General features: G+C 32.7%; 2 protein-coding genes across 2 annotated transcripts; both read left to right on the forward strand.

Moving 5' to 3' along the window:
- Window positions 1-6,779: 6,779 nt before the first annotated feature.
- On the forward strand, window positions 6,780-9,401 carry LOC140175692 (uncharacterized). Its single transcript, XM_072204226.1, has 4 exons — window positions 6,780-7,337; window positions 7,923-8,348; window positions 8,470-8,871; window positions 9,114-9,401. Exons 1-4 carry the CDS (start codon window positions 6,780-6,782, stop codon window positions 9,399-9,401), a joined length of 1,674 nt encoding a protein of 557 aa, XP_072060327.1.
- A 7,767-nt stretch (window positions 9,402-17,168) lies between these two features.
- LOC140175693 (secreted RxLR effector protein 161-like) lies at window positions 17,169-17,870 on the forward strand. Its single transcript, XM_072204227.1, has one exon. It carries the CDS (start codon window positions 17,169-17,171, stop codon window positions 17,868-17,870), a length of 702 nt encoding a protein of 233 aa, XP_072060328.1.
- Window positions 17,871-18,826: the final 956 nt, after the last annotated feature.

The following is an 18,826-nucleotide window of genomic DNA, read 5'->3' on the forward strand; positions in this document are numbered from 1 at the left end:
TTATGTGTTTGGAGTAGAGCGCGTTTTCACGGTGCGTTTTGCGTGTGAGAGAGAGAGAATGAAAGTGCCAGGTTGGTTCTATGAAGAATTGAACATGTCCTCTCATCTCCAAAATGTTCCTTCTATTTATAGCGTTTCTTTTTTGTTTTTCTTTTCTTTTATAAACTATTGTTTCCTGTTGTATTAATTGGAAAATCTCATCGTTGACTTAAGTATCCGTTTAGCCATCAATTTAATTTAATGGGTCATCACACCGCATTTATCTGTATTATTATTATATGCTCTTTTTTTTTATAATATACATGTAGTTTATCTCTAATGAGAACAATAAAAATAGCATATACTTCTATTTATTTATATTATACTTTTTTAATAAATATCAAAATTAGTTCTCAAAAAATTTTAAATCAACTACTTTGATTTACAATAAATTTTTATTCTTCAAAAATCATCGAAAACTAATTTCATAGAATAGATTAGTCATTTTGTCATTTTGAACTAGAATAATTTATCTTAAAAAAATTTTTAAGACATAATTTTTATATAATATAATTTATTAAAAATTTATTTGTCCAACACGCATACTAAAAATTTGATTAAAACGGAAGACTAACTTTTTGTCTTACAAAAATAATTTTTGAAAGCTTTTAAAAAATAAAAATTTGTTAGAACTAAATGGCTAATAAAAAATTTTTTAAAAATTAATTTTAAGTGTTTATTCTATTTTTATTTAGAAAATATTTTTTAAAAAATAAAAGGAAACTTAACACGACAGTGGAGGCAAATATATTATAAATTTATGTAATGAATGTGTTCTATTTGTTGTCAACTCCAAAAGTAAAATTAACATAATTCTTATATTTCATAAAAATTATAAAGGTAAAATTATTTGAGTCTTATGTTAATATTTGTTTTAAAGGTGCAAGATAAAAATTTAATTTTTGATACACTATGATATAAATTTAATTACTAACATCAAATCAATAAAAATAATTATTTTTTTATATTAATAACATGAATGTTTATTCAAAAGACGAATGTAATTTCACAACTGTTACACTGTTAATATATCAAAATTAAACTATTTAAAAATAATATAAAAATATTTTATTAAAAATTGTTGAAAATCTTTTTTATATTTTTAATATATTAATTAAATACATAAAAATAAAATTTTAAAAATTTTTTTATTATACTTTTAGCATGTGCTCTTGCAATAAAAAATAGCTAAATACAAAATAACTCCTTCTTTTCTGGCTAAATTATATAATTTCCCAAAAAAAAAAGTAGTGACGTGAAATCTGTGACACACATACATACAAGAGTATATAATTAACTTATTTGGATTTCATATTTCGTCAAATTTTTATTATGTATGTTCTTATTCGTCTGGTTTGACCAAGGGAGTCCGGTCCACCTTTGATACATTCAAGGTTTGTTAGAAGAAGTCGTGCAGTAAATAAGCTTGGGTGAATTGGAGTAGGATAGGGAGTGTGGTTGCGCATTTTTCTTTAAGTGCATGCTAAGAATTTAAATTTTGGGTACAAAAAACTTCACTACATATATTTTTATATAAATATATAAATTTTAATTAAAAAATAATTTAGATACATAATTAAAGAGATAAAACACTCAAATAAACTAAAATCATCTCAATATTATATAAATTATTGAAAATAAAAAATTTTACATAAATGTCTCTATATATGTACTGTATAAATAAAATGAGTCAAATTTAAATTATAAATTATAATAATAAATTAGATTAAGGTGATTTGATTTACTATGATGTAAGATGATTTTAAAAAGAGTAAATTGATTAAATAAAAAATACACACGATTTGAATTTGTCCACAGTAAATTATAAGAGGTCTACGATTTAGTACATGATTTTGGCTCAAAATAATTCGAATTAGATAAATTTAAATTGCATCCTAGTAAATCCACTGTATCAATTTATATAAATATACTTCAATTTAACTAACAAATTTTGTAGTATTCTGTTTTCATCCTAAACGCGCTTTCACTTAAAACAAAAAGTTGTAACTTTTATGTTCACTAACGTGCTTTACATTTGATTTTTTTAATTTTGATTGATTCCAATAATTCTCTCCATAAAAATATTCAGATTTGTTTCAAACTCACTTCAAATATTTTAAATTTTTTTATAATTGTTAGTACTCTTTTTAATATTTTAATTTTAAATTTTTTATTAAATTTATTATTATAATTTTGTTATAATATGAATTTTTGACCTTTTTAGACAAAATAAATAAAAAATTAATCATACATAACAATAATAAAAATAAGATTATTAAGAGTACATGAAAAACTACTAAAATTTGTTATTTTATATGTTATTTTTAACTTAATAAATAAATATTAATTTTTATTATAAAAAATACTTAAAAATTATCAATTTTTATATGTTATTTTTAAGTTAATAAATAAATATTAATTTTTATTATAATAGTAAAAGATTATAACATACAAAAATAAAATACTAAAAAAATATTATATAATATAAAAAATATTATATAATTTTTCTACTTTCTTTGTTTAATTTATCCTTCTTCATTTTATCACTTATGTTAACAGTCCTTTGATTTAATTAAAGGCATTTTTATTGTTTTCTTTCAATTTTGATGCAAATCTTTTCATTTACCATGCATTTAGTTTTTGAAAACTTTAATTTCTAAATTTTATTTATCAATTTACGAATTTTCTTTATCTTTATTTTTCAATATTTGTCTAATCGAGGACACTTTGATGCACTTCTAGAAAATTAGTACTCGCACAGAGGAGTAGGTTTTGCTCCCAGACCACTAGATATCGAACCACCATCGATTTGCCAAAAAATGACAAAACAAATTGGCACGCCTGGTGGAACAGTTTTAAATCGAAGTGTGTCAAATCCAGTATTACTTAGTGTATGCGATTGCGAAGTGGGAAAATCATTCACATGGCTGATGAGATGTCAATTATGAATGGTGATTCATCCACTAATGAAAGCATACTAGTATCGGTGCAGCAAGCCGACGTGTCTTCATGTTTGGAAGGTGCAATTAGAACTGAAAGTATAGTCGTTACGACTATTCAAACTGGAAATGTTGGACGCAATGTTCGTCCACGTGACCCTGTGCCACCATATCAACCTCCATTAACCGCTGGTTGGCCCCTTTATGGTCTTCCTCTTGGTTATACTCCACCGGTGGGTGGTTTTGTTCCGCATGTCTGTTTTGGGAATGTAAATGGAGTGAATAATGTTCAAAACCCACAACAACACTCCGAGTATTCTCGCGATTATCATGTGGGCTCCACTTCGTATGCTACAAATTCAATGGCAGTATATCGACAACAAGTGGAGAAAAGTCACCATGACTTGGTCAATTTATTGACTTAGCAAATGACTACAATTCTGAATCCCATTATGGCTGATCATGAATCGAGATTTGAGCGTCTTGCTAGACAAGTCGAGAGGATTGCTCGAATCGTCAATTATGATGAAGGTGAAAGGCATAATGTCTAGGGAAATAACGAGGGGATGAAAAATATTTTTCAAAATGAAAATAATAATCCAAATCGAGAAATCCCACACGTGGTTCCCCGAGGTCAAAATGCTGATGATTATTTAGCCGGATTGCGTGGTAATCGTTATCAGATCACTTGGATTGTAGAAGAGGTGTTAAATCGGGTTGGGCTGAATGTTGGTTTTATGAATCAACCATATTTTGTGTCCGCTTTTCCTCAAGTGGTCCAAATGGCTGAAGTGTCAAGCGGGGTGAAAATTTCGAAGATAGCCGCAAAATTTGCTGGAGAAGTTGGAGAATTAACTACTGAATATGTTGCTCGTTATTTGGTCGAGATCAGAAATCTTGCTAATGATGAGAATTTGAAAATGAAATTTTTTCTTAGTCATTGACGAAGAATGCATTTACTTGGTTTTCAAATCTCAGACCAAATTCGGTTACGACATGGAATCAGTTAGAAACTGCTTTTCATGCTTAGTTTTATCGAGGTGAAATGAACGTAGCAGTTACTGGTCTAGTGGCTTTGAAACGTGAAGATGGTGAAACCATCGATGATTATTTAATACATTTCAAAAATGCTAGAAGTAGATGCTATGTGACATTACCTGAAAATGAGATAGTGAAAATAGCAATTATCGGGTTGGGATTTTATATGTGCAGGAAGCTGCTTAATGTGCATGTTCCTTATCTGACTCATTTGGCTGAAAATGTCGGACAGACCGAAATCATGAAAAAGGAGAAAGAAAAATATAGAAATGAGCAGAGGTCAAAGAGTAAACCATTTACTCAAAAAAAAGGTTGCTTATGTAACCATGGAATCCTCAGAGGAGGAAGTCGATTTCGAAATAGAAGTCAATTTGGCTGAACTTAAGAAAGGTCCTCTATATGTGTATTCTTTGTTAAAGAAGCTTTCTAGCAATGAAAAGTCGAATGTTTCAAAACTAAAAAGTGGAAAGAAATATAGTTTTGATATTTCAAAATCTGATCAGATCTTTGATGTGTTGTTAAAGATAAACAACTAGTCTTGGTTGAGGGTAGAACTTTGCTTTCTGTGAAAGATTTAAAAAGAAAGCCTTACTGTAAGTTTCATCAAGCAACAAGTCATTCGACTAACAGTTGTGTTCATTTTAGGGACTTGATTCAAGAAGCAATCATGGAAGGACGGTTGAAATTTGTTGATGGTAAGAAGGAAATGACGGTTGATGTAGATCCCTTCGAAGTTGATGCCAGTTGCGTCGAACCTTGCCTAGGGGTGAACATGGTTGGCATGACTTATGACTTTGATGTGGCTTTAGATGATTTTAAGTCACAAGTAAAGTCTGTGTACCCCAGGAAAGGAGATGGCTTACTGGACGTTTTAGTTCAACAAAAGATCAAAGACTGGGACGTATCTTTGTGTCCTCGGTGTAATGCTGTCTTTAATGCTGAGGCGGCGGCAATCTTTGAAAAAGAAAGGATGAAAAAGGAATTGGCTCATAGGGAAGAGCAAGCGTGCCAGAGGCAGCCAATTCAACGTATAGAGGGTTCTAGTTCAAAGATCTCTCAGCATGATGTGCCTGCACCTTTGAGTCAATCTCAGGCTATAAGTGTTCAGTGGATTAGAAATTGTCAAGAATTCTAAAAACGTGATCATCTGTATCGACGCAATCCTCAGTGTGGGCACCGAGCTCCGTCTCGAAATCAATATGCCTTCTATCGAGGAGGAGCCAAGAGTTACCCAAGAGGAAGAGGTGGAAGAAGGAGTTTCAATCAAAGTAAGAAACTTCAGATAGAGACAGGTAAGGAAGCAAGCAAGGGGGCAACGCCCTCTGTGCATTCTCGAATTGTCTTTTCTTCTGACTGGGAGACTTATTCTAAAGAGATTCCATCACTTATAAAGATGGAGAAAGGCAAAGCAGTTGCTCAGTCTTCTGGAGTCGACAAAAATAAGGATGTTGACGTTGATGAGGAATATTTCGATGTAGGGGACGATGACATGGTGGGAATGATCTCAATCATTCCAACTGATATCTTGGAGAATGTGAAGGTAATCCAGATGAGGATTATGATCAGGAGGGTGAGGGAGCTTTCTCCTTTATTCATATTGAAGATGAGCCAGGATATTTTCCTCGGCCTATTGAAAGGAAAATGTCTCATTTACGCCCTCTTCATATCATTGCTATATCGATGGTGGGGCAGCGATTAGTCTTCTGCTGGAAAGGATGTTGGAAAAAGTAGGAAAGCATCCTGATGATCTGGTCCTTACAAACATTGTTGTGACTGACTTTAGTGGAACTTCTACGCCAGCAAAAGGGCTGGTCACTTTGATTATAAAAGTGAGGTCATCAAAAAGGCATTATGTGTTTGTAGTGGTGCCATCAAAAGCCAGTTATAATGCCTTGTTGGGTAGAGATTGGATCCATGGTGTAGGTGCAGTACCTTCTACAGTGCATCAGAGCGTACTTCTATGGACTAAGGAGGGCAAATTTGAAATTGTCAAAGCATATTCGAGTTTATACGTCGAACAAATGCATGTCAATTTTAGGATATATAACCGTAAATTAAAGCCTTTAAATTTTGATCGATCTCAGAATTCTTTCAATTGTGAAGGGTGTTATCTGACTTCGGAAGGCCTATCGGTGAAGTTGCGTTACCCTGACTTGGATTTTGAGCCGACTGGTTGGGACTGTCTTTCATGAAGATCTCACAAACTGTGCTATGGACCAGGGGGAGGAAGTTTCCAACTACCTGGTAACTTTGTATAATTATTTAAGTAATTTTCAGTTCTTAGAAAATAAAGATGATTCTTCTGATAAAGTTGAATTAGATAGGGTTAGTACGTTTACTAATTGTAATGTGTTCGATTCGACACTTCCATTCGAATTTAGTTATGATTTTCCTTTTCGTTGTAATGAAACTAATGATGCGAGTCGAACTGCTGATTTAATAGCAGAGGCTAATTGTGTAGAAAATAAAAGTAGTGATGTTTTAATCAAAGATCAAGTTCCTTTTATTTCCAATGATTCTATTAATTTTACTTTTGATTGTATATATGATTTAAAACCTTTGGGGTTTGAAAAATATTCAGTCAAAGATGATGATTATTATAAAGGGTTTGAATCTCAAGATCCCTTAAAAGAAATTAATTTGGGAACTCCCGATGATGTTCAAATTACATATATTTTTAAAGATCTTGTTGATCCTTTTCGGACTGAGCTCTTTAATATTTTACATGAGTTTAAAGATTGTTTTGCGTGGAACTATCATGAGATGCCTGGTCTCGATCGTTCACTAATGGAACATCGATTAGCATTGAAGCTTAATGCTCGACCTATGAAACAAACTCCAAGACATTTTGCTCCTAAAATTAATGTTAAAATTAAAGAAGAAATAGAATGTTTGATCAAGGCAAAATCTATTCGAACTGCTAGTTATGTGGAGTGGGTATTGAATATTGTCCCAGTGATGAAGAAAAATGGGAAATTAAGAGTATGTATCGATTTTCGCGATTTAAATAATGCTAGCCTAAAGGATGAATATTTCATGCCAATTGCGGATATGTTGATCAATTCTGCAGCGGAAAATGAAATTCTTAGTTTCATGGACGGTTATTCTGGATATAACCAAATTTTCATTACGGAAGATGATGTGGCTAAAACTGCTTTCCGTTGTCCTGGGGCACTAGGTACATATGAATGGGTAGTTATGCCTTCTGGTTTAAAGAATGCTGGAGCAACATATCAGCGAGCAATGAATGCTATTTTCCATGAATTTATTGGAACGTTCATGGAAGTATATATCGATGACGTAATGGTCAAATCGATTTCTGTAGGTCAACATATTGACCATTTAAGAAAGGCGTTCTTTACTATGAGGAAGAAAGAATTAAAAATGAATCCTTTGAAGTGTGCTTTTTAAGCATCGGCTGGAAATTTTTTAGGCTTTGTTGTTCATAAAAAAGGGATAGCTATCGATAAAAATAAAGCAAATGCAATATTAGCATTGTCTGCACCCAAATCGAAGAAAGAAGTACAATTGTTTTTGGGTAAAGTAAATTATCTTTGAAGATTCATTTCGAATCTTTTGGATCAAACTAGAGTATTTGCACCTTTAGTAAAATTGAAAAATAATTCACATTTCGAATGGATCGCAGACCATCAATTGGCATTCGATTCGATTAAAACTTATTTGTCTCAAGCCCCGATTATGGCAAATGTTCGACCCTTTGAACCTTTGAAATTATATATTGCAGCAATTGGAGATACTATAGGATGTATGTTAGCCTAAGATGATGAAAATGGGAATGAACGAACAGTTTACTATCTTAGTCGAGTCTTAACTGACATTGAAATGAGATACTCCCTGATTGAGAAATTTAGCTTATCTCTATATCATGCTTGTATGAAATTAAAGTGTTATATGGTGGCTAAATCCGTGAAATTTATAGCACAAACCGATCTTGTAAAATATAAGTTGAGTTTCCCTATGTTAAGGGGACGTTTGGGAAAATGGATGTTGGCATTAACAGAATTTGATTTACAATATGTTCCAACCAAGGCTGTGAAAGGACAGGTCATTGCAGACTTTCTTATGGGTAATTTGAAAGGTCTAAATGACCAGAGGGCAAATATAGTTGATGTAGAAATCAACTATTGGAAATTATATTTTGATGGATCTAAGCATAAAGATGGTGCAGGGGTTAGAATCCTCATTATTTCACCAGAGGGTATTCCATCAGAATTCTGGTTCGAGTTAAAGTATCCTTGTTTCAATAATGTGGCCGAATATGAGGCTCTGATTTTGGGTCTTGAAATTTTAATTGATAAAGGAGCTTTAGAGGTTCAGATTTTAGGGAATTCACAATTAGTTTTAAAGCAGTTGTCGAAATAATATAAGTGTAATAATGAGACGTTACAAAAATATTTAGTAACTGCTTGGAAATTATTAACGTTTTTCGAAGGTTTCCTTGATGCATATTCCTAGAATTCATAATGAAATTGCTAATGAGTTAGCCCAAATTGCTTCGAGGTATCGGGTTGGTCCAGAGACTTTGAAAAAATTATCTGGTATCCATCAAATTTTAGTACCAGCAAATGAAAGAGAGGTTTTGTGTATGGATAAATGGGAGGATTCTGATTGGAGAAAGCCTATTGCTCTTTATTTAAAGGATCCCAATATTGTAGTGGATAGAAAGATAAAGTTACAATCAATGAATTTTGTTTTATTGGCTGATGATTTGTATAAAAAAGGGATCGATGAAAGTTTGTTAAGATGCTTAAGTCGAGATGATCAAAATATCGCCATAGGTGAAGTCCATAATGGAATATGTGGTGCTCATCAGGCAAGAAAGAAGATGAGATGGGTATTATATCGAAATCATGTTTATTAGCCATCCATGATTAAGGATTGTATTGATTATGTGAAGGCATGTTAGGAATGTCAGAAACATGGTTCGATACAACAAATTCCAACTGCTGAATTGCATTCAATAATAAAGCCATGGCCCTTTAGAGGTTGGGCTCTGGATTTGATTGGGTTGATTCACCCCCTTCATCAAAACAACACAAGTTTATTTTAGTAGCTATTGATTATTTCACTAAATAGGTTGAAGCAGTTCCCCTAATAGAAGTTGGCCAAAGTGAAATAATAGACTTTGTCGAAGAACATATTACCCATCGATTTGAAATTCCTCAAACGTTAAGTACTGATCAAAGAACCATGTTTACTAGTCAAAGAGTTAAAAATTTTACGGCATCGAGGAGTATTAATATGGTTACTTCAACTCCTTACTATGCACAGGCTAATGGGCAAGTAGAAGCAGCGAATAAAATCCTGATAAGTCTGATTAAAAGCACATCGGAAATAAGCCTCGAACATGGCATGAAACTTTAAGCCAAGTGTTATGGGCTTATCAAAATTCGCCAAGAGGATCAACAGGAACTTCACCTTATAAATTAGTATATGGCCATGATACAGTATTACCATTGGAAATTAATTTGAATACTTTAAGAGTATCAAGACAGAATGATTTGCCATTTGATGATTATTGAAATGCAATGTTTGATAAATTAAATGAATTAGATTCAAAGCGAATCCTGGCACTTGATAATGTGATTCGACAAAAAGAAAGTGTTTCTCGAAGTTACAATCATCGAATTAAAGAAAAGTCTTTCAGGATAGGCGAGTTAGTTTTAAAAGTCATTTTACCGATGGAAAAGAAATCAAGATTTTTAGGTAAATGGTCCCATAGTTGGGAAGGTCCTTTCCAAGTAACAAGGATATATTATGGAAATGCCTATCAGATTAAAGATATCGAGTCAGGAAAAGGGATTAATTCGATTAATGGGAAATACTTGAAACTTTTCTATTGTTGGCAAACATAGAAGTTCAACATATATTAAAGTTCAAAAAAGATGGAAATTACTACAAAAATAAAATTAGAAGTAAAAAAGGAGTTTCAAGATGCCAATAGTTTTGCCAAATCGGAGCGCAGCTTTGTCCTTTTGTTTTCTAGAATTGAAAGCACTTCAATCTGCTTGAACTTGTTAGCTTGAATTTTCTCAAGTTTCTTTTCATATTCTCCTCGCTCGGTGTCGACTGAGACAAGTTTCTGAATAAGGAGATGTTGCTCTTGTTGGGCTGCGGCCAGTGGTTTGGCTATGGTGGCTCGATTTTGGCGTATGGTGGCAAGTTGTTCCTGAATCTGAGCTAACTCTGCTTCGAGTCTTGCTTCTTCTTGATCATGAAAAGCTTGAATAGAAATAGCATGGGAGATCCTCATATCAAACTCCTCACGTGAGACTTGGATTGGTTGAGCAATTGCAAGACAATTTTCTATTTTAGATTTGGCTGTAACTTCTTCATTTTTAGTTTCTTGGAGTTGAAACTGAGATGTAATGCTCTCATTGAGAAGTTGTTTAAATTCTTGGATTGAAGCAGAATGTGGTGTGTTGGTTGGGAATTCAAAAGTGGAATTCAAACAATCTTCCAAGAGTTTATTGAGAATTGGATCATTGACCCATGTGGTAGGTGGATGATCTAAGAGTTTGATGAGTGATCGAAGTTGTTCCCGAGTGACAGAATATAATTCGATTGAAGGCCTTGATGTAGTGGGTCTTGAGATTGCTGGTACAGGTACTGGTACTTTGTTTTCTTGGATAACTTTATTCAAAACATAAATCAAGTCATCCAAGGTAGCACTAGTTGGAGTTGTAAGAATGTTTGATGTCCCTGGTCTTGGTCTTGGAGGTGTCTGGAGTGAAGGATCAGGTTGCAATTCTGGAGGGGTCTCTAAAACCTTGGATCGAGAAGAATATGAATTGGTGGTGTCAGCAGCTTTAGAAGCAGAATCGGAGTCTGGGACCGCTTGGTTCTCTTCAGAGAAGGCAGCTTGATTGTTTGGTGAAGTCGATTCAAGTCTATGGGTTTCTTCTGGAGAGTTTTATAAGGGATTTGTTGTTGAATTAATCACCTGCGTTGTATGAAGAACAGGTGGAAAAGCGGATGGAATTGGTTGAGTGGGTCTTGTGAATTGAATTGAGTCATGTGATGTGGATTGTTCTTGACCAAGTTGTTGCGGCAGAATTAGTTGGTCAAGATCCCCAGTAGCTGAAGTCGAGTGGGCAACATTGACAGGCTAGTACAGAAGGTACACAGTTATTAGTTTAAAATTTATTTTTAAATGAAAGCATGTTGTGTGTGTAGAAGTAATTGTGTTACCTGAGAAAGTCTGGATCTTGGTACTAGCTGAGAACTATGGTCAGAATCGGTTGCATCTTCTGATTCAGAGGAGGCAGCAAGAGTGTTCTTGTTGGTTGGTTCACTCTTATTAGAACTTTCAGTTGATGATAGCAGTATCAACTGATAAGAAATTCAGAGTTGAGTATGGATAAGAAAATATAAGTCGAAGTACATCCTAAGTCAAAAGGGAGAACTATAAGGAATGATTACCTTTCGAGAAGTTCTGGTAGGAGTTCTTCTACTTTTGGACGATGGTAGTCGAGCAGTTTCAGCTTTCCTTTTGTGAGTTCTTTTTGGAGAACTCTCAGCAACAGGGATAGTTTGAATTGTGGTTTGTTGAATTTCTTCTAAGGTTCGAGTGTACCTAGAGTAATAAGCGGCCACCATTCGAAACAGGATTTGGTAATATAGAAGCTGCGATCATACACCATGAAATTGAAATGATCCCTGCGTTGTTGATTCTTTAAGTGGCAAGAATTAAAATCTTTTTCAGTAGTCAAAGCAATGTGGCAGAAAGGATCATCATTTCGAGGTTGTGGTGTTGGGATGGCTTGGGAAAATCCCAATTGTCTGGCTGTAAAATGAGGAGCATACAGGGTAATTTTGAACCTTTCTTTCTTATGTAAAGGTAGCCCTATTGGAATTACTTGAACAGCCAGCATATTCACCCAACTTCGATTTGCAAGTTCATTTTCTTCATTAGTATCAGGGAAGAGTAAACGATCCAGCCAGGTAGGACTGCGATTGCGACGCAAGAAAGGAGTAAAATTAAGTTGATCATTTTTGAAATCTTTGCAAAATGGAAAAGAGAGAGAACAACCCAGAATCTATCTTCATCTAATTCGGTGTCCAGAAAATTGGGTTTGAATTCAGACAGTCGAAAACCTTCAATGTATTGCTTATCAGTACTACCACTTTCAGGTTTTGTCATGATATTTTCAAAAATGGCATTAAGCCATAGAGGGCCCCTTGCACTGATTATTTTGTTGTCTCGAAGGTCACAAACAAATTGATCGAGCTCTTCGAAAATATGTCCTAAAAGAAACTTTGCCAAATTTAGGGATTTTCTTTCTTGGAGAAGAGTAGCTAAAGGAAGGTAGAGTTTCGACATTTGGATACTTCGAGAACAGAATAGGATTGCATTTAACCAATAAAACTGGAAGGCAACATGTTCGTTTTTAGTGATTTTTGTACCTTCTGCACCCATGTTGTGGGCGATAAAGTAGCTGTAAGAGTTGGTTAAAATCACATTGTATTGACGCTTGGATTGCATGTCAGGGGTACAGTCTAGTGAATTGATTGGAAGCCTTGTAATTGCAGCTAAATCAAGAAGAGACATTCCGATCATTCCAGATGGGAGGTGGAAGTTGTTGGTTGTCCTATTCCAGAAACAAGTCACGGCCCCAATCATCGAAGGGTATATGGTAAGTGAAAAGTGGGAGAGTCTTAGTAGTTCATGGATTCCTAAAGCTTTCCAGTCAGCACTTTTAGTAGGTTCAAGATGTTGATACCAAGCTGTAAAATTGTATCCCCGAGGATTAATTTTTGGGTTATTCCTGAAGAATTTTTGGTTGATGAAGTGGGAGATGTCAAAGGATTGATTTATTAGTAAATCTTCTCCTGCAGCACTTGGGAAGAAAGAAAGTTTTTTATTGCAATGAAAACAAAAAATAACTAAAAATATTTCAAAAATTGAAATAAAAATTCAGTTATATATGAAACATTATTGTTAATTAACCATTCAATATTTAACACATGGTTAATAAAAGGATTTGTTAAATATAATAACAATCCTATATATGTACGTTTCTTAGTTTTTTTTTCACTATATTATTATTGTTGTTGTTGTATTGTTGTTGTTATTGTTATTATTGATGATGATGTTGATGATGATGAAAAGTCTTTTAAATTTCTTTGTTCTTAATTAAAAAAAAGTACGAGTCAACTCCCATTTTTGTATACTTTTCTGACCTTCATGTGCCCCTCTTAAATAGTTATATCCTCTATTGGTGATAGATTACCAACTTCAACTTCTATAGGTGGAGGATTTATTGATGGTTCCAATGCTGGTTCAGATTCAGTTTGTGGTGCTACTAATTGTAATTGGTGAAGGGTATTTACAAATTTGATTAATTAATATTATTAATATTAATAAACGGTTACTAACCGTTTAGTACCCTTTGATTGAAAGGATACAACTTTTTAAGTATTGTGTATGTTCAAAATATTATGTTTATTGGCTAAAGAGACACAACTCTATAAGAATTATGTATGTTCAAAATATTGTATTTATTGGCAATAGAAAAGACACAACCATTTGTATATGTAACTAATCATAATTGCTACGTGTAATATGTATAAATAAGTCCTTGTCCATCATTTCAGAAACACAAGTACTAAGTGTACATTTTAATCAACTATTAACAGATTTTCTTTGTTCAAGAAAGTTGAGAATTTCTTATTATTGCTAATTAAGAAATTTTTAGGTTTCATTGTATCTTGAGAGAGTATTGTCATCAACCCTATAGCAACTAAGTGTGGGGACAAATATCTCTCTAAAGAAAATGATCTAATCATGCCTTGAAACCACTACACAAATATAAGATTTTGTCATCTTACAATCTTCATATACCCAACAATTTTAGAGAGATATTTCTTGAAGATGGCACAAGATCAAAACACTACGTTCAAGGTCATGAACCAAGAGTTTGTCAAATTAGATCGTTTTGATGGAACGAACTTCAACCGTTGGAAAGACAAGATGACGTTTCTTCTTTTAGTTCTCAATCTTGCATATGTGATTGACCCAAAGACTACACTAATTGCTGATGCCGCTGAAAATTCCACATTGAAACTCTGAAAGAGAAAGAAAAGATTGTTCAATTGAAGAAGAAACGTGATGAAGATGATTTTGCATGTCGAGGTCATATTCTCAATACTTTATCCGACCGACTCTATGATCTCTACATGTTAATTCAATCACCATTAGAGATTTGAAAATCTTTGGAAGAAAAGTACAATACCGAACGACAAGGAACAGATAAGTTTATTATGATGAAATATTTTGAATTTATTATGAATAATACTATGCCTGTCATGGATCAAATTCATGAATTACAAATCCTTGTAAGTAGACTTCGAGATCTACAAGTGGTGATCTCTGAATCATTACAAGTTAGAACAATTATTTCAAAATTGCCTTCATCTTGGAATGGTTATAGGAAGAAATTTTTACATCTTGGTGAAGACTTCATAATTGAGAAATTACTAAGATATATACATATAGAAGAGGAAACTCGAAAACGTGATGTTGTGTATCTTTCTCAAAGTTCTAAAGCGAATCATATTGGTAAAAACAACACCAATAAGAAGAAAAGAAAGTTCTTTAAAGATTCAAAGTAAGATAATAAGAGACAAAGAGAGTGTTATCATTGTCACAAGATAGGACACTATATCAAAGAATGTAGACTTCTAAAAACAAAGACCAACTTAGTGAAAGAGAAGGATTTTATTGCTATGGTTGCAGAAAAAGTACAAAACATGCATATTGGCATGGTTTCAGAAGTTAACATAGCAACACAAGGAAAATCACTTGAGTTGTGGTTAGATTCAGGGGCTACTGTTCACGTTTGCAATGATCGCAACCAATTCAAAACATATGAAGAAGTGAACAATAGAGAGGTATTAATGGGTAATGATAACTCAGCCAAATTTTGTGGTCAAGGAACTGTGGAATTGAATTTACATTTGGAAAGAAATTAAGTTTAATAAATGTACTTCATGTTTCAGATTTGAGAAAAAATTTAGTTTCTATTGTCTCTTGTGTAAGAAAGGATTCAAAGTTGTAATGGAATCCGATAAAGTGATCTTGCATAAGAATGATGTATTCGTAGGAAAATGATATTGTACTAAAGGCATGCTTAAACTTAGTATTAATAAAGTGAATATTTCATTGTATGTTGTTGATTCTTGTGATTTATGGAATAGTAGATTAGCACACTTAAATTACAAATCAATTGAATATATGCAAAAGAATAACTATATTGATCTTAGTAACAAAGATTTTAATAAGAAATATGATATTTTCATACAATCCAAAATTACTAAGAAACATTTTCCTAAAGTTTAAAGAAATACACATTTATTGGAGTTGATTCATAGTGATATTTGTGAACTAAATGGCAATATTACTAAAGGAAAAAAGAGATATTTTATAACTTTTATTGATGATTGTTCTAGATTTACTTATGTGTATTTGCTTAGAAATAAAGATGAAGCTTTTGAAATGTTTAAGAAATATAAAATAGAAGTAGAAAATATGCATGATAAGAAGATAAAAGTTCTTCGTAGTGATCGAGACGGAGAATATTTTTCTAATGAATTTGATCACTTTTGTGAATTATATGGTATTGTGCATGAATCTTCCGCTCCATATACTCCGCAACAAAATGGTTTGGCAGAAAGGAAAAATCGTACCTTAGTGGATATGGTTAATTCAATGTTACTAAATGTAAAATTGCCTTACAATTTGTGAGGTGAAGTATTATTGACATTATGTCATATCCATAATAGGATACCATCAAGACATAGAAAAGTTTCTCCTTATGAAATTCGAAAAGGAAGGAAACCTAATTTAAGTTATCTTAAAGTGTGGGGGTGTTTAACCTTTTATCGAGTTCCTGATTAAAAGAGAACCAAATTGGGGCCAATAACCATAACATGCACTTTTATAGGATATGCTCAAAATTCTAAAGCATATAGAATATTAGACTTAATGTCTAACGTAGTTGTTGAATTAAGAGAAGTAGAATTTATTGACAGTAAATTTATCAATGATTCAACTTCTAATTCAGAGTATCCCCAAAATGATACTAATATTTCACAAGAAATAAATAATCAAAACAATAAACGTCTAAACAAAAAAGAGTTTATTGAACCAAGGAAGAGCTTTAGAGTAAGAAAAGAAAATGACTTGGGTCCAGATTTTATTTCTTCTCAGGCTATCACCTTTTCGGTAGAAGAAACTAGGAATTCTATAACAAACAAGATTCCTATTGTTATGAACATAAAGGGTGATCCTCAAACATTCAAAAAGGCTATGGCTTCGAGGGATTCTTCTTTTTGGAAAGAAGCAATAAATGATGAAATGGACTCAATATTATCTAACAATACTTGGTTCTTGGTTGATTTGCCTCCAGGATCAAAGCCTGTAGGATGTAAGTGGGTATTTAGAAGAAAGTATAACATTGATGGTTCATTACAAACCTTTAAAGTAAGGTTAGTGGCCAAGGGGTTTAGACAACAAGAAGGTCTAGACTATTCTGATGCCTACGCACCTGTGGCAAGAATGAATTATATTAGGACTCTTATAGCATTAACATCCATACGTAAGCTTCATATACATCAAATGAATGTTAAAACGGCTTTTCTAAATGGAGATCTTAATGAAAAAATTTATATGGAGCAATCGAAAGGCTATGTGCTATCCGGAAATGAAAAGAAGGTTTGCAAATTAATTAAGTCTTTGTATGGACTAAAACAAGCCCCTAAACAATGGCATGAGAAGTTTGATTCAGTGGTGTTATCAAATGACTTCTCACATAATAGTGCGAATAAATGTATTTACTCAAAATTTACAAAAATTATGGAGTAATCATTTGTTTATATGTTGATGATATGTTAATCATCGGAACAAATTTAGAAAGAATTCGTGTAACAAAAAAATATTTAACTTCTAAATTCAATATGAAGGATTTGAATGAAGTAGATACAAAATTACGTATAAAGGTGCATAAGAATGAAATTGGCTTTACTTTAAGTCAATCTCATTATATCAAAAAGGTATTGAAAAAGTTTGATCATCTCACAATTAAAGAATCCAATACACCCTAAGATCCTAATCTTAAATTAGAAGGAAAGATGGGAAGACCTATAGCACAATTAGAATATGCTAGTGCTATAGGAAGTTTAATGTATGCAATGCATTATACTAGACCTCATATAGCATTTGCTGTGTGCAAATTATCAAGGTTTACAGGAAAGCCTAGCAATCAACATTGGAAAGCTATAATCAGAGTTCTTGGTTATCTCAAGAAAACCATAAACTTAGGATTACACTATAGTGATTATCCCGCAGTTTTAGAAGGTTATTCCAACGCAAGTTGGATTACAAATCTTAGTGACAACAAATCCACTTCAAGATGGATTTTCACCATAGGTGGTGGAGCAATAATTTGGGCCTCAAAGAAACAAACATGTATTACACATTCTACTATAGAGGCTGAGTTTGTAGCTTTATCAGCCGTAGGTAAAGTAGCGGAATGGTTAAGAAATTTGTTATATGATATAAAGCTATGGCCACAACAGACGACAGCCATTTCAATCTTCTGTGATAGTGAATCAACCATGTCTCGAGCATATAATAAGGTTTATAATGGAAAGTCTAGACATATAAGTTTGAGACATGAGTTTGTGAGACAACTAATAGATGATGGTGTAATTACCATCACTTATGTAAGATCTCAAGGAAATTTAGTAGACCCTTTGACTAAAGGTTTGTCAAGGGATAAAATCAAAGAGACTACTGCTAAAATGGAATTAAAACCTATTATTGCTAAATGATGGGAACCCAACCTTATTCTAGTAGACCACTAGTTTCAAGGTTTAATAGGTAATAACAAGTTATTTAGCAATTGGAGCACTAAGGTATAGGATTTAGTGTTATTTACCATAAATTAGGAGGGTGAGTTAAAACTCTTAATGGAATGATAATATTATTTATCAAAAGATTCCACCTATATGAATATAAGAGTGGTGCCGCTCTAATCGAGAATTTTAGAGGTTTTAATCTCGTAAATATTCATGAAACCAGGATGTGCACAAGGCCATATAAGTACTTAAAATTATAAACTCTTGAACTTGGAGGGTATAAGTAATATGTGTGATTTTTTATACTAGCATATAGAGTATAGGTTTAATCGATTAGACACCTATTACTTCGTTAGAACTTTAAAATTTATGCTAAAAGAATGTTTAATCTTAGTGACACATTCTTTATCCATATGCTTGTATGACATTTAAATTTTGTAAATAGTGGGGGATTGAAGGGTAATTACAAATTTGATTAATTAATATTATTAATATTATTGATATTATTATTAATAATATTAATAAACGGTCACTAACCGTTTAATACCATTTGGTTGAAGGGACACAATCTTTTAAGGATTGTGTATATTCAAAACATTGTATCTATTGGCAATAGAAGAAAAGACAACCATTTGTATACGTAATTAATCATAATTGCTACGTGCAATATGTATAAATAAGTCCTTATCCACCATTTCAGAAACACAAGTACTAAGTGTACATTTTAATTAATTATTAAGAGGTTTTCTTTGTTCAAGAGAGTTGAGAATTTTTTACTATTGCTAATTAAGAAATTCTTAGGTTTTATTGTATCCTGGGAGAGTATTGTCATCAATCTTATAACAACTAAGTGTGGGGACAAATATCTCTCTAAAGAAAGCGATCTAATCGTGCCTTAAAACCACTACACAAATATAAGATTTTGTCAT

The sequence above is a fragment of the Arachis hypogaea genome, chromosome 10 (assembly GCF_003086295.3).
Source record: "Arachis hypogaea cultivar Tifrunner chromosome 10, arahy.Tifrunner.gnm2.J5K5, whole genome shotgun sequence".
Taxonomy (NCBI): domain Eukaryota; kingdom Viridiplantae; phylum Streptophyta; class Magnoliopsida; order Fabales; family Fabaceae; genus Arachis; species Arachis hypogaea.